This window comes from Aristolochia californica, unplaced genomic scaffold (assembly GCF_029961685.1).
Source record: "Aristolochia californica isolate CCGP_79_NKW_82.1479 unplaced genomic scaffold, dmAriCali1.0.hap1 SCAF_2, whole genome shotgun sequence".
Classification (NCBI taxonomy): Eukaryota; Viridiplantae; Streptophyta; class Magnoliopsida; order Piperales; family Aristolochiaceae; genus Aristolochia; species Aristolochia californica.
The window spans coordinates 50091713-50108179 of NW_027181881.1; the positions used below are offsets into that span (position 1 = coordinate 50091713).

General features: G+C 36.5%; 2 protein-coding genes across 2 annotated transcripts; both read left to right on the plus strand.

Annotated features, from left to right (window-relative positions):
* The first annotated feature begins 4958 nt into the window (after positions 1-4958).
* On the plus strand, positions 4959-7019 carry LOC137955508 (plasma membrane-associated cation-binding protein 2-like). The gene is made up of 2 exons (XM_068802480.1): positions 4959-5305; positions 6305-7019. Exons 1-2 carry the CDS (start codon positions 5066-5068, stop codon positions 6752-6754), a joined length of 690 nt encoding a protein of 229 aa, XP_068658581.1. The 5' UTR covers positions 4959-5065; the 3' UTR covers positions 6755-7019.
* Positions 7020-13511: 6492 nt separating this feature from the next.
* LOC137955504 (WAT1-related protein At1g43650) lies at positions 13512-15711 on the plus strand. The gene is made up of 7 exons (XM_068802474.1): positions 13512-13825; positions 13916-13978; positions 14098-14214; positions 14293-14545; positions 14691-14849; positions 15331-15482; positions 15576-15711. The coding sequence occupies exons 1-7, from the start codon at positions 13632-13634 to the stop codon at positions 15682-15684; spliced, it is 1047 nt and encodes a 348-aa protein (XP_068658575.1). The 5' UTR covers positions 13512-13631; the 3' UTR covers positions 15685-15711.
* Positions 15712-16467: the final 756 nt, after the last annotated feature.

Here is a 16467-nt window from a genome sequence, read left to right on the forward strand (position 1 = left end):
CCGAACCTGCCTATGTTCGAGTCGAGCTTCGAGCCGAACCTCGTCTCGAGCCTAAAATTGTTATCGAGCTTGAGCCCAAAAATTTTAACCGAGTTCGTGCCGAGCTTCAAGCCGAACTCGAGCCTCAACATACATTTAAAACTTTTCAAAAAATATATATCAAATAAATTGTATATAAAATTATGCATACATTTTACATAAAATTGGACATGATATCTACATAAAATTAGGCATAACCTATATATATAATATATGTATAAGATTGGGCATAACCTCTTCTTAAAATTGAGCATAATTTATGTATATAATACATGTATAAAATTCGGCATAACCTCTACTTAAAATTGGGCATAATCAATATACATAATACTTGCATAAACACTCCATAAAATTGTTTATATATTCCATAAAAACTCCATGAAATTATTTATACACTCCATAAAATAGTCTAAACACTCTATACACTGCATAACATTATAAATAAACTCCATACAATAATCAAACACAACAAAATTAAATGAAATATCACTATCAATTTACAATCACCCAAATAAAAACTATAAATCCATTATAAATTTACAAACTATAGTTGTTTCTCTTCATGCTAGAAAATAATATACGTCCCTGCATGAGCAAAATCTCCACCTATGACAAAAACAAAAAAATAAAAGAGTTATACTAACGCAAAAAACTTAAAAAATATTTTATAGTACATCATAATTTACTAACCTTTATGTAGTCAAGTCATACAGAATTATATATAGTAACTCGTTGTGCGGTTGCATCCCAACCGAACCCACTAGTGTTGATACAGTTCGTTACCGTTTGGTATGTTTTCTTCCATGAGCTTGCTCGATTCCTCACCTGCTCAACAGTTTTTTTTATTGACTGCATCTTCATTGAACTTATTAACACAGTCCATATATACCTCATGCTTCCATAGCCCATTAGGCAAATTGTTTCGTAGATTAACCTGCTCGACCAAGAGATCGAGGATTTTGCTATCGTCTTCGAAGGTCCAAATGTCATATGGTCGACCAGTCGGTTGTCTTCTTGTAGCCATGTATAATCTAAATCGGTCCTCATGGAAAAAAACTTTATCAGACAACCTTTACCCATCACGAAAACACAAACCATAAAAAATAGAATACCATGTGGTGGATATGTATAACACTCAAATCTCTTTACCACATGGCAAAAACATTCCATAGTACTTTAAAAATTCTCTACAACATTCTCAAACATTTCAAAATTAATTAAACTATTTTCACTACTGTATATGCACTAAACAATGAGAAAACACACACATCAAGTCCAAATTCACCGAACACCCCTGGTAGAGCCCCATATAACTTCGCAGTCACTACGAACTGTACCTCATCAGTGATGGGGGTCAGGTTTCGTTGGCTAATGGATGCCCGTGTAGGCGACTCACCCTTATTTGAATTGGACTAAAAAACCCCTAATAAAACCTCAGCCATAAACCATCAAACCCTAAAGTCAAACCCTATCACCTACTAAACTCTAAACCCTAAACCCTAGACCCCCTAAACCTTAGAAGCCCTAAACCCAAAAAACCCTAGAGCTTAAAAACACAAAACCCCCAAAACCTTCAAAACCCTAAACCCTATTACCTACTAAACTCTAAACCCTACACCCTAATTCCAGACCCTAAACCCAAAAAACCTTAGAGCTTAAAAACACAAAACCCCCAAAACCTTAAAAATCCTAAACCCCTAAATCTTAAAAACCCTAATCCCTAAAATACCCTAAATCCTTAACCATAAACCCTAAACCCTAAACCCTAATTACAGGACCCTTAAATATCGAGCAATAAACCGTAAAAATAATCCATACACGAATCAAGAATTTAGACTATAAACTGTAACCCTAAATCCCACAATAATGCACAAATAACCCCCAATTAGGCACTGAAAATAAATTTAAATCAAATAAAACACTAATTTAATAAAAAAAACTAGGATTTAGGCATACCTTCTGAAATTTGGGAAAAACCGAAGCCGAAGGGTGAAATCGATGTCGAATGGGGAAATTGATGCCTAATCAAAGTAGAAATAAAGCAATTGATGCCCAAATGTCCAAAATCGAAGAAAATTGAAATGGAAATGGGGAAATCGAACGAAATCGGAAGGTATTTTTGGGGGAAAGGAGAATAGCCAAAGAGAGAAGGGACTGGGAGGCCGAAAGGGAGAAGAGAGGGAGAAGACAGAGAAGAAAGGGAGGTCGAGAGGGATAAGAGAGAGAGAAGCGAGAGAGAGAGAGTCCGAGAGAAGAGAGGGAGTCATGAAGACGAGAGAGGGGGTGCGAGAGAGAGGGCGAGGCCGAGAGAAGACCGAGAGACGAGGTCGGAGACGAAAATCCGATCGATTTTATGGCAGCAGCGACGTCGGGGGAGCAGGGAGACGAGAGAGGGAGTGCGGGAGAGAGGAAGAAAAAACGAGAAATGACGACGCACGAGGGGGGGGGGGGGGTGCGAGGAGAGAGAGGGAAAAAAAACCAGCGTGCGTCCTTCAACTCAAAGAAGATCAAACAAGGCCTTCTTCGAGATGAAGGAAATTAAACCGTGGAGATGAAGGACCCATTCATCCCTTGCATCGAGATGAAGCTTCATCTGCACTCCACTAACGACTTCAAGTGTTGAAAGGCGTTATGCGGTTGAAGATCATCTCGTCTTTCAAGTTGACTCCCCCCTAAGGGTAAGTACTTTGATTACAAAAATATAACTAAGTTATTGTAATAATAATTATTTTTACATATTTTTATAGTGCTTCTATATTCTTTTACACTTTTTAAAGTTTTTATCATGATTGTAATTATTGTTAAGCAATTCACTAGGTTGATCAATTCATAACTCAATTAGGGGTGTGCATTGAGTTAAGTTAAACAAGTACCTAACCTGGAAAACTCAGATTGTGGGTCCCCCCCCCTATGTTGTAGGTGGGTATGAGGTTAGAGAAAATAATTGTCTAGGTTTGGAAACCTGAACCTAACTTGAATGTATTATATATATTTTTTTAAATCATGATAATATCTAATATATAGATACAAAATATATAATTTTCTTAATTTATTGGGTAATCTTGATTATATTTTATGTTAGACTTTATGCATTATAATAATTTAAATTATTATTTATTTATTTATTTTTATAAATTTAATGAATACTGGAATCGACCATGAAGTTGTCCCAGATTGGGGTACTAAGGACAAGGTTGAGGAGGTGTAAATAGGGATAAATATCCAACCTAGTAAGTGTCTTTTTTCTTTTTTTCTTTCTTACATTGTGACTAAGTTTTGATATATGACATTTACATTGAACTCTGGTTTTTCTGGTTTTCTCGTTGTCTTCATCTTTGATCAAATTTTAATATTTTGTGTGTCTAAGTCACTAGGTCCAAGTTCCCATATTTTAGTACAATGAGACTCAAAATGGTAGATAGATCCTAGGGGCAAGGTAGCTGAGTTGGAGGCAGGAGGCGCCTAAGAAAGGTCTCTAGGAGACTCGATCTTTTGCTGAGATTGTTGAAGTGCGAGCTACCCGGTCTTCAACTGATCCTACGTAACAAGAATTGCTTCCTAGGTAGCCAAAACATCATCGACCACTCCCTCGAGTGCTGTGAGGAGGTTGGGGAGGATGAACTCCCTTCTTCTATTTTTTCTATTTTTCTCATCTCCGCGAATTCAAATCTATCTGCGGAGGGCTTCGAACTGAGCTCATGTCCGGAAGCAACTCGATTAGTCAAGATTCAGAGAGTACACAATTCGCTGATGGGAGTGGGAGCTCCCACTTCAAGGAGTAGCCCGTCAATGGAGATTATGATTCAATCGTGCAAGCACGACAGCACAGTCAGTTCTGTATTGATAATGGAAAGCAAAAATCCACGATCCTCCACCACTTGAGTTTATTGGATTCGTGCCATTGTTTTCAGCTTGCCTGCTTCTCCCTTTTTGCCCAACATCGATAGTCATTTACGGGAGAATATATATTTATTTTCTTAAATGATATTTTAATGTATAAAAAATCCTTAAAAGAAAAAAATATCACACGATCCGTAGAACAATTTGAATCATATTTACTCAAATAAAAAATTATGGATAAGTAACCTAAAGATGATTTTACTCCGAATGGTCTCCTCAGTGGACTCCTCAGCGGACGACAGCGGTGGTCACATCTCTACGTGCTTTGCAGTACAATCCAAACTCTTTGTATTGTCTTTAATGAAATATCATACATGCTACAATTTTAGCTACACTCTATGGTAACACGTATCAATACAATGAACCTTGGTTTAAAAAAATCCTAACCAGTGCCAATTTTTGTCCTCTTCTTTTCCAGACTATGCGGGACCTTGGGTCCATGACAGCCATAATAGGAGATGATGAGCACAATTATTACCAACTCTCGTCCCCACCCATTCAAACCAGAAATTAATATTTTTAAAATAATTTAAATCGATAATAAAAAAATATAAGAGAAAAAAGAAATTAGTGAAGTGTTCACGCATCACATTGATTGCGTATCAAAGTTGACGTTGTTGGAATATGTACAAATGTGTAAATTACCGGTCAAAATTGGGTGTTTTTTATATTAATTTTGGAAATTAGTTATTTTTGTTAATATATTTTTTTAAATATGTAATTTAGAAAAAAAAAGGGTAAATTAAATTAAAGAACCCGTTAATGTCTCCCACTTTTTCCTCGTCTCCTCATAAATTCATTAAGAATTCCAGAGCCAGCCTGCGCTTTTAACTCGTCCAACTGTTATTATTTAAAATTTTCCTTTTTTACAAAAAAAAAAGAAAAGAAAAATTCCTTGGCTTGGGAAAGAATGTCGGGAGGGTCAAGGCGCTGAAACCGGAACTGCTCTCTGTGGTGCGGAGTTATATAAATGCAAGCCCTAATGGAAGGGATAAGCAGAACATTGCCCGATACAGAACATTCTTCGTTCTCTGTTACCCGCTCTCTGTCTCTCTGTCTCTCTCTCTCTCTCTCTTCGATCTCTGTTGCAAGAGAAGACATTTCAGTAGAAGAGATATAAAGAGAGATGGGAGGATGTGCGAGCAAACCCAGTGGTCTGAACGCCGACACCGCAGAGATCCCTCTCCCGCCTGAGAACTGCACCGTTTGCGATTCCAAGGCTTCGGAGGAGGCGTTAGCTGTCTCCGACACCAAGTCGGCGGAGGAAATCCAGAAGGAGGCGCCCAAGGTCAAAGAGATCAAAGTTGAGGGAGGTGACGATGGACAAGGAAGCAAACGGCAATCTCTCGGCAACTTGTTCAAGGAGGTAAAAAATTAATATCGATTAATGATATTTCAGCCTAACTATTTGCATGCACTCTGCTTTTCGTTTCTTTTGTTCGTCTCTCTGCGAGAAGAAGAGAAAACTTGGCTTCCTTTATGAAACTTTTTAGCAGAAATCGTGTGAAGAAACGACCATCTATTTATAGCTATATCATTTTTTCATTTTCTATCTGCTAAATTCCCCCCAAATTTCAGACGAGAAAAAAGTTCTAAATGTTTCAAGTGTTGAAGCAGAGGCGTTACAGATTTGTCAAAAAGCCCACGAGCAGGCATTGTTGTTAGGAGAAGGTCATGATATCAACTTTAAATTACATCAGTATGTAACGTGGCCCCATGAATTATATCATGCACTAATCCATCTCATGATCATAGACACCAAACAATGAATAATTGTGCCAGTTTGTTTTGTGTAAGTGGTATATATATAACGTTTAGCTTTCAATTAGAATAATATTTTTTTCCTAATCATGGGTGTTTGTGCAGAGTCATATCATGTATGATTAACTTTGAGGTCTCGCGTTTTTAATCAAGTAACTATGAATGATCAATCGTGACCCTCTTGTTCAAGGTTCTTGGTGTCCTCACCTCTTCATGATCTTGTTCTCTTCTTTATTTCTTTCTTTCTTTATTTCTTTACCACTGTTAACTTAGCTGTCGTCTGCAAAAGCAAAGCGTTTGAGGTGAGGTGTTCTCCATCTTTTCTAGAAATTTTTTATGGTAGTGGATAATTGAGGTGAAGAATCATTTCTGGGAATGGGGATTACTGTATCTTCGTCTTTTATATCCATCTCTGGCTGATTGAAAAAATGAAGCTTTGGAGTACACGGGGTCCGCAGGAAGGTTTAAGGGGGACAGTCTTTAATGGCATTTTGTTGCACCGGTGAATCGATTTTATATTTCACAGTAGATTGTCAATATAGAATACTGAGGTTCCTTTTTATATCTACTGAAATTGAATGTCGATCGATCTTCATGTCTGCAGAGCGAAGAGAAAGAATTAGCTGCAGCAAAAGAGGAAACAGAAGTAACGAAGGAGGTGAAAGTAGAAGCTTCGTCAGAGGTGAAACAGGAAGCTCAACCCATTGCTGAGGTCAAGCCAGAGGTGACACAGGAAGCGCTCCACCCCATTGCAGAGGTAAAGCCAGAGGTGAAACAGAAAGAACCCCAACCTATTGCAGAGGTCAAGCCAGAGGTGACACAGGAAGCGCTCCACCCTATTGCAGAGGCAAAGCCAGGGGTGAAACAGGAAGCACCCAAACCCATTGCAGAGGCCAAGCCAGAGGTACTGAAGCAGGAAGCCGGACCCGCTGCGGAGGCAAAGCCAGTGGTGAAACAGGAAACTGTGGTAACCCCTTCAGCAGATAAGGTGGAGATCGGTCAGAAGAAACAAAAGGAACAGGCGGCAGTGGGAGTGGCCACGCACGGCAAATGAACGATCTAAGAAACCCAGTGAAAGTGCGGCCGCGAAAAAGGATGAAGGTTGCGAAAAAAAGACCAGAGGCTGGTGGCTGCAGCGAGCAAGTGAAATTGTGAACTGACTGTTCCCGGCATTGATGTAGAATATTTGAAGTGATCGGTGTATCCGGCAACGAGGGCCAGAGACGTCCTTGCTTCTTTTTTTATATTTTTATTCAATTTGGTTACTCTGATTGTTTCCTTGTTTTGGATTGAAATGATATGAATGATTTTTTATTGTAGATTATTCAAATTTCAAGCCCCTACATCCCTGCTCTTCTATACACTTATATTACCCTTTACGGACGATCCTGGGGAAAATAAAAAGGACGATTAATGGAGAACGTAATTAACCATGGTCAACTTCTGAGCTGCCTGTGTTTGTCACTATTAGTATTCTTCTCAATGTCCAAATTAAGATCTTCACCTATATCTTGTTTTATGAGATGCAGAGGAACATAGGTGATTCAAAATCTTATATTACAAATGGGTTTTTTTTTTACCAAAATAACTAATTTAAAAAATATATTTCAGAAACAACGATGCCGTGAACTTATTTTGAAAAATACCCAACTTCGACCGGTTTTATTGTATATGTGTACAATCAAAGGTGACACATAAGTTTTAACTGCTTACGTGTCACACGTCATCTGCACTGCGTGAGTAGATGAACACATCGACTATCACATCACCATTTCGACACGTCATCTGCCACGTAAGTTGTGATGTCATTAAATGATAAAAATTTGAATAATATTTTTATTTTAAAAATCAAATTTATGAATACACTTTTTATTACCTTATATCTATAATAAAAAATATAATAAATAATAAAACACCATTTATTATCAATTAAAATATTTATTAATTAAAATTAAAATTTATCGTTACACTTTTTATTACTTTATATATATATTTTTAAAAATTATACTAATTAATTAAAAAATTTACTAACGTATTATCCATTTAAAATATTTAGAAATAGAAAAAAATCTTACTCTAACCCATTTATTATGGATTTAAAATATATATAAATTGAAACAATCTTACTCTTAAGTCTTACCCATTTATTATGGATTTAAAATATTTATAAATTAAAAAAATTACACAAAAAAATTATTTTAGAGTTTAAAAATACTATTTATTTGTATACTTTTTATCACCTTATTTACAAAATAATAAATTATTAAAAAATATATTAGTCAATTAAAAATCTTACAAAACCTTTTATTATCGATTTAAAATATTTATTAACTGAAAAATATGAAAATTTTATTTGAGTTTAAAAATAAATGTATCGATACACTTTTTATTACTTTATATTTAAAATAATAAGTTATAAAAAAATATTACTCTTACCTATTTAACACCTTTTTATTATCGATTTAAAAAATATTTTAATTAATATTTTGAAAATTTTAGTTTTGAGTTTAAAAATCAAATTTATCAATACATTTTTTTCAAATTTATCGATAGAATTTTTATTACCTTATATTTAAAATAATTAAAAATAAAATAAATATACTAATTAATTAAAAAATCTTTCTCTTACTTATTTAACACATTTTATTATCGATTAAAAATATTTTTTAATTTTTTAATTAGGAAGGGGGCGTCGAGGTCATGGGCAAGGTCGAGCGATGGGGAGCGGCATCAGTAGGCACTGCGAGAGGGCGAAAGGAGAGGGGGTGAGAGGAGAGGTGAGGAGGCCAAGGTCGAGCAGCAATAGCAAGGGAGTAGTGGGGAGCAGCAACAGCAGGGGAACGACAACATGCACTGCAAGAGGGCGAGAGGAGAGGAAAGGAGGCCGAGGCAGAGCGGTGGCGAGAGGGCGACAGGAGAGGAGAGGGGAAAGATGAGCGGAGAGAGAGATAGAGAAAAAAATAAGAAGTGAGGGTTTACGTGGCGCGAAATGATAAGGCAGATGATGTGGCATCTTACCTGGCAGATGACATGTCAGAATAGTGCGTGTCAGTCAATGTGCCTATCTACTCATACTGTATTGATGATGTGGTAACAAGTAAGCAGTCAAAGCTTATGTGTCACCTTTGATTGTACACATGTACAATGGACCAATCAAAGTTGAGTATTTTTTAAAATAAGTTTATGACTTCGTTGTTTCTCAAAATATGTTTTTTAAATTATTTATTTTGGTAAAAAAAACCATATACAAATAACCTAAGAAGTTCAACTTTACTTTGAAAAGCATGTGCCAGGGAATCCTCTCATTCCTAGTGGCATGTACTTCAAAAGAGTTTGTAAATCCACTTGTTTTTACTTATTTGACATGGTAAGTAGATGTCTCATATGTCGATCTCTTTTTTAGGGCACAATAGATAAGTAAAACTCTTTACTTGGGTAGCCTTGTCACTTTTGATGGATGTTGTTCTTTTCTTCTTTCTCAAAACCTTTAAAAAAATTAGTTAATTCTTATCCTACTTTGAACTTTTTTAATGTCATATTTTCAAAGGGGACAACCTTAGATGTTGTATATTTTCAAATACAACCTTCTAATTTAAGTATAGTAGACAATTAAAATAACATTAATACAAATTAATATTAAATATATATATATACTAAATTATTATATATTTTTTATTATTTTAAAATATAATTATTTTAAAATATTTTTATTAAAAAGTCAAAGAGGATACACCTTCCCACCCCTTCTCCCTTGCACATGAAGGTGAAAGGAGGGTAGTGATAAGGGATTATCTTCCCTTCGGTACAGAAGATAAGATCTCTTATTTTCATTAGGTATAGGAGATAAGATATCTGATGATTGTATTTATCTTTCTATTGTAAATTGTATATAAATACCAGTCTTCATCAATGTAAAAATATGGTAGTTCAACTTCTTATATGGTATCAGAGTCAATCAATTAATCATTTGCATCTACCTTCTTTCATTTTTTTTGTTCGAAATTCTCTCTATTCATCACTCCTCTGCAATGCCCTCTCCGACGAAAACTCGCACTGGCTGAGCTTTCGTACACCTCCAAAAATTCAAGTTGAGTGATCGGAAGTGATGGATTGCATCCCCGCCATATTTTCTTATTCCCATTCTCCGTTGCTCATGCGACATATACCCAAAATCGATCACTTCATCTTCAACAAGACCGCCAAAAGCCACAAGCAGACTACTCATGTCTCAACCTCGCCCCTTGTCCGTCCGACTCCTCTCTCATTGCCCGACGTCTCCATAGTCTCCTTACCAAGCCTGTATCTTCATCTTCTTTTTATCCTCTTCCCATTGCCGACACCCAAATTTCGTCGACAATCATTATTTCTTCCGTTAATGTCTTTAAAACTACCCATCACTGACGCATCCCTCACCGCCCCATCAGTAGCTGACACAACCTGAGTCAATGCCCTCCAACCTCCATCGTGCTACAACTATTGATTAGTCCCCACAGAAGCATCGCCGTTGTTGTAGAGGAAGTTCACCAGCGACCATCACTAGAATCGAGTCTCCGGGAGTCGCCGCCTTGGTCTCCCCTTCTTCCTCCTTAACACCTTATCTGTTTTGACTTGTGATTAATCTCAGACTTTATAATTAATTGATGGAAATGGAGCCCACGTACTGTGAACACCACATGTGTAGCTTAAGTGGTTCACACATGCAACAATTTTTTTAGAAAAAAGAACAATAAAAAAACCCTCATAGTAAAAAATTGCTTGCTCACTGCTTATCTTAAATACATCATCTCAGTAAGATTAATCACTATGTCCACTACAAACAAAACCCCAAATGCTCTCGTGCACTCAACAGTGCTCAACCTTCTCTAAAATTCAAGCCTCTTCTTCTTAGCTCAAATTTGTTCACACACTTCTCTCTTTGTTCCTCTTTTTTCTCTCCTCTCTCCCAAGAGCTAGAATTCCTCTCTTCTCTCATTCCCTTGAGATATCCTTACAAAGTTATTGCTACGTTCACAATTTTTGTTGTTAAGAGACAAGATTGGTTTCTCTACCTGTGGCCTATCTTGAGGGGGCATGATAAGGAATTATCTTCCCTTCAGTTCAACAGATAATATTTCTTATCTTCTCTTCGGTTTAGGAGATAAAATATTTGACGATTATATTTATACTTCTGTTGTACATTATATATAAATACTACTCTGAATCAATGCAACAACGTGGTTCAATTCAACCTCTCATCCTCTCATAGGTAGTGGCTGCCCTTAACGTACTCCCTCATGTAAGAAATTGAGAAAGGGAGGAGAGGGCAGCGCCCTTCCATGCATATTCACACAAAAGTATGGGGTTTGGAGAGGGTCTTCTTCCTTCCCTCCTTTGCAAGGGGGCGCTTGCCCACCATGTAGAAACAAGAGGATGACTTTCCTTCCTTCAAGTATAAAAAGTAGGGGAGGGCAAAACCCCTCCATAATGAAAATCAAACGATATGAAAGTCAAAACAATAATGAAATCACCTTCCACAAGTCAAGTAACTAATATTTTATAACATTTAAAACTCAATGCATATAAATATATAGCTCTCAATGACAAACTTCACTTGAAACACTATTTCTTGGCTTTTGATGTCACTATACTTTGAAAAATCACTTAAGAGGCACTTGGAAGCTTTCATATTCATGTGGGCAAGTTGGTCTTGAAGTTTGAGTTTAGTTTCACATATACAACATGTTTCCCAATGTTTCAAAACTAGTTGTTAGAGTTGATAAAGTTGATTTTGATATTTTACAAAAAATGGGTGAAAATATGCTCAAAAAAATTTACAAAATAATCAATAAATCCTTATTTTTCTGGTAAATATGTTGGTAGGTCACTTACAATATTTGGAGACCTATAGTCCTCTGAATCAATCTCTGAAATTCTAATAATTTGAAAATCTACACTATGGGGTTGACTCTGTTGTATGAGAGTAGAATCCATTAGCTCCAACTATCATTTTTTAAGTCAAATCCTTCTTTGAGCACTCAAATCCATCTACAAAAAAGTTTTTTGCATTGGGGCCACTCCGTTTGGTAAGAGTAGAATCTATTGTCTTTAACATTCACATTTGAGGTCAAATCCAACTTTGACTACTTGAATCCACTTGCATTTTTAACATTCCCATTTGAGCCAACTCTTACTTTTTTTGTCCATTGCTTATAAGTTGGTGTCGACTCCTTTTCCATTTTTACCAGCTATAAGAGGCTGACTTTATCTGAGTGTGCACAACTCCTTCATGTTTATATTTTCTTGTGTTGTATTTTTGTCTTGATATATAGACTCCCTATATGATGAGTTTAACTAAGATTGTTCTTTTATAATGTTTTCAGGTGAGTTTCATTTTTATTAATCTACATATAAGTATTGGGGTTGATCACTTTCAATCATATGGAAATAGTATTTGAAGTGTGTCTCCTTATACAATTAGGTTTGATTCACTCACCCTATGTGATTACAAGACACTAATTTTGACTTATTTTAATACATAGATTAACATAATTGAATAGTTTTGATCTAAATGCCCTCTATGAATTAGGGACGGGCACAATTAGGGGCACAGTTCAAATGTGTGATCAGAACAATTTGATTGAGTACAAATGGATAAAATTAGTGTTATTTTTTAAAAGAATGTTTAATTATTGAATAAAATTTATACATAATTATGCAAGGTTAATGTGCAGAGGATATGTTCAATTTTAAATAGAGGTCATGTCAAATTTTATGTAAAATATATGCATAATTTTATATATAATTTATTTGATTTATATTTTATGCAAAATTTTAAATCGAGATCGGAGCAGGAACTCCGTTGGATTAAATGTCGCAACTATTAGGCATATAATACATTAGCGTCAGATTTGGGAAAACCTGCCGACGTTTTGCACTGGTTTTTTTCTGACCGCCTCCCCTTCCTATCCCATCCCAACTGTGAGTAAGAACTCCCGAAGCGAAGTTTTTGGGCTTGAGGTCGGATTCCTCGGGGCATGTTGGCTTGTCCTGCCTTCTCCTGCCTTAAAATCCGCAAGGAAAGCAGCCTCAGGCATACACTTTCCTCTTCGCAGGCTGCGTATCGAATTTACTGGCAGCGGCCAATCCCAGGCGGCCAGGCCTTGCAGCTTGCATTGGGGTCCCTTCTTACTTTTGGTGTTTCTTACATTTTTCAACCCAGTCAGCCACCTTCTGTTCCTTCTAGTGCTTTTGTCGATAAAGGCTACAGCATTTCTTTGGAAATCCTAGTAAAAATACTAGCTAGATCTGCCACTATCCCTCCTGTAGGAAAGTAGCTCGTCTTCTCCCTCCCATGTCGTAGCCAGTGAACGAGCTGGGAAGTGGGAATTTCTTGTGGGTAACTCTTCTAGGCGGATTTTAGTTCCGAGCATGATTTGAATTGCTTTTAACCCGATGTTGGCTTTTTTAAGATCTTCATTTAGGATAATTTGGCTTATTTCTTCCGCCACACACTCCCTAAGGAAAAAATTATCTCTCTCAGTTGAATCCGGCTTGGATATTCCTCGGAAGTGGTCGTTCCTTTCCTTTCATTTCAGAGAAGAATGTAAGTGGGTGTAGGTAGTGTGGTAATCCCACTCAACAAAACTTAGTGGTTCTTGCAGTATTAAAGTTGATAAGACCTCTGAAATATCATTCGAATCATGTTCAGTACATATGTTTCTTCAGACAAAAAGGGAAAATTATTGTAAGGAGATTTTTTTATGACCAGGCATTTCAGACAGTGCATCGTGTTACCTTTCGAAGATCATAGTACTGTTAACCGTTGCCTGTAATCCTTCGTATACTGCATATAGAGGAGCTCTTCCATCTTATTCTTGCAAGAGAACCTGGAACTTTCTTTCTCTTCTTCTAGATTCCATTCAGTTAATTTTCTTAGGCGGATTATAGCAAACATGGCACAAGCTTTGGCTTTCTTCCAGGCACAAGGGCCTTACATTGTAATTCTTTTCATACAGTTTGTGTACGCTGGAATGGCCTTGTTCTCCAAGCTTGCTATTGACGAAGGAATGAGCCCTTTTGTGTTTGTTGTCTACAGGCAAGGAATTGCAACTCTTGTCATAGCTCCTTTCGCATACTTCGTAGAAAGGTGAAGATAAATAACTGTTTTACCTTTTCCTGTCGAGATAGTTAATTTCCCTGTACTCTTTCGTCACTATACGCCCTGCCAAATTTCTAGGAAGAAGGCTCCTCCTGTATCATTTGCACTGCTCTGCAAAATCTTTTCCATTGCCTTGTGTGGGTAAGTCCGTCTCGCTATAGTTAACTCTACCAGTAAGATTTAAGTTGTAGAAAAATCTTCACTGTTCGCCCATGTGTGTGGTGAACCAAAATTGTCTTAAAAGGGTCGTCAAATTGTAGGATCACCTTGAGTTTGAATCTCTTCAATGTGGCACTGAAGAACACAACCGCAACAATGGCCAGTGCTTCCACTAATGCAATCCCTGCCATTACCTTCATCATGGCCGTCATACTAAGGTGAATGACATATCCAACTTAATTTCGTCCCAGACGACAATTGGAACCTGGCTTACTTTTTCATTTTTCTGATTTCAGGATGGAGAAAATCTCTGTTAAGCATTCGTTTGGAGTGGCTAAATTAGTGGGCTCTGTTATATGTGTCTCTGGCGCTATTATGGTGGCGTTCTACAAGGGTTCTCCTATAATGTCAACCAGTCATCGTCCCTCAATTCAAACGGATCATCATGTTTCAGACCTTCATGAGGTTCTTTCCCGATTTGAGTTGGTGAAAGGTTCTCTGCTTATGCTAGCTGCAAATACAGCTTGGTCCTTGTGGCTTATTTTTCAGGTTCAAGAAAATCACATTGGCAGATCTTTGTTAATTGATTCTAATCATGAGTAAACAGTACAGAACAGTAACGTAAAGAAAATTTTACTTAAGAAAGATTATCTTTTCTACGTCTTATTTTCAACCTTGCTTTTGTTTTTTCTAGGGTCTTCTTCTTCAAGCTTATCCGGCGAAAGTACATCTTACTGCTATCCAGTGCTTTTTTAGTTGCATTCAGTCCGCCATTCTCGCCGTGATTTTGGATAGAAACCCAGATTCATGGAAGCTGGGTTGGGATATTCACCTCCTATCTGTGCTATACTGTGTATGTTTCTTAATATTTTTCAACCCTCATCGTCCTCCCTGCACTTGCAATATTTTCCATATTTGCTTTTACTTTTCCATTCGTCTCTTTTAATGTCATAATAGCAAACCCTATTGTATGGATTGAGATTTTTTGAGATGTGTGACTCTTCAATGACAGTTTTCCGAACTTCATTTCACTTGCTGTTATAGCAAATTCCGGTACATCTGAACCAGAGGCACCTTAGTGTGGATCACACAGAGACACTATTTGGTTCCCCAACTTGCTTTTTCAGCAAATTGCAACCCCTTTCACTTTTTTCTATCACTGTTAAACAAAGCATGAGAAGTATATATTCTAAAGAAGACAACAAAACACCAGCATTTTCGCCTCAAAGATCAAACCATGATGATGAGTTATGTAGTGACCTCTGGTTCTTGGACAGAAAAAAAAAAAGTATTTGTTTACCTTACAGAGCTAACAACTTCAAGTGGAACGACAGGGAGTTATTGTGACAGGACTCAGCTACTGGTTGCAAATCTGGTGTATAGAAAAGAAAGGCCCCGTCTTCACAGCCCTGTTTGCCCCTGTTTCGCTCCTCATAACTGTCATATTTTCAGCTTTTCTGTGGAAAGAAATGCTACACTGGGGAAGGTTAGAGACTGATATCATCGACGATCACTTTCATTCTGAAACTGCTTTTTCTGATAGTTTTGATATTGATGCCGCTTGCAACTTTTGTGGCAGTGTCGGTGGCGGTTTACTGCTTGTGGGTGGTCTCTATTTGGTTTCGTGGGGGAAGAAAAAGGAAGAGCGACTTGCAGAAAGTGGAAACATTATGTCCTCAAAAGCCTGAAAATACTTTACAAACTGTGAAGGTTTAGTACGAGAAAGCTTCGCTCGTGTACCATGGGTGGGTGGGAGGGGAGAGGTGGATTCAAATGTGAATTTGGATCTTTTGGATCTTAGACGGATATCTGGATCTGAAATAAATCGTTTTTGATCAAGAATATTTTAGAATTAAAAATAAAAGTTTGGTTAATTATGTTAATTTAAGGAAATTGTTTATGGTTTATGTGATTTAATGTGCGATTGTAAAAAAACTAATTAAATTAGTTATTTACTAACGATTAATAGTTACAAGTTAATATTGAGTTACAATTGGTTACTAGTTAATTATTAACAAATAATTAATTTTAAATTAAGTAATAATAATTAGTAACAATGAATTATTGTTTACTTATAATTATATGATTTATGATTATATATATTTTTTATAATTATTTAACTATCAGTAAATAATTTTATGCAAAATTAATAATTAATAATTAACTAGCGTTATATAGTAATTAATAGATAATAATTAACCATTTAATAAAACATTAGTTATTAATAATTTAGGGTTATTGATCATTTGGAAAGTTTACGATTATTTATCATTGTTTAGTCTCAGGAAAAGTCAGATTACGTGGCCATTCAAAGAAATACGCCATGTCAGCGGGTCAAATTTGACCAACTAAACAATGATAAATAAAGTGGGGTTAGTCCACAATGAAGTGAAAAATTGAATTGAAGTGAGATGAATTGCTTCCACTTCAACTCATGTTTGGGTGTTAGTCCAGGCCAGTTGAAGTGGCTG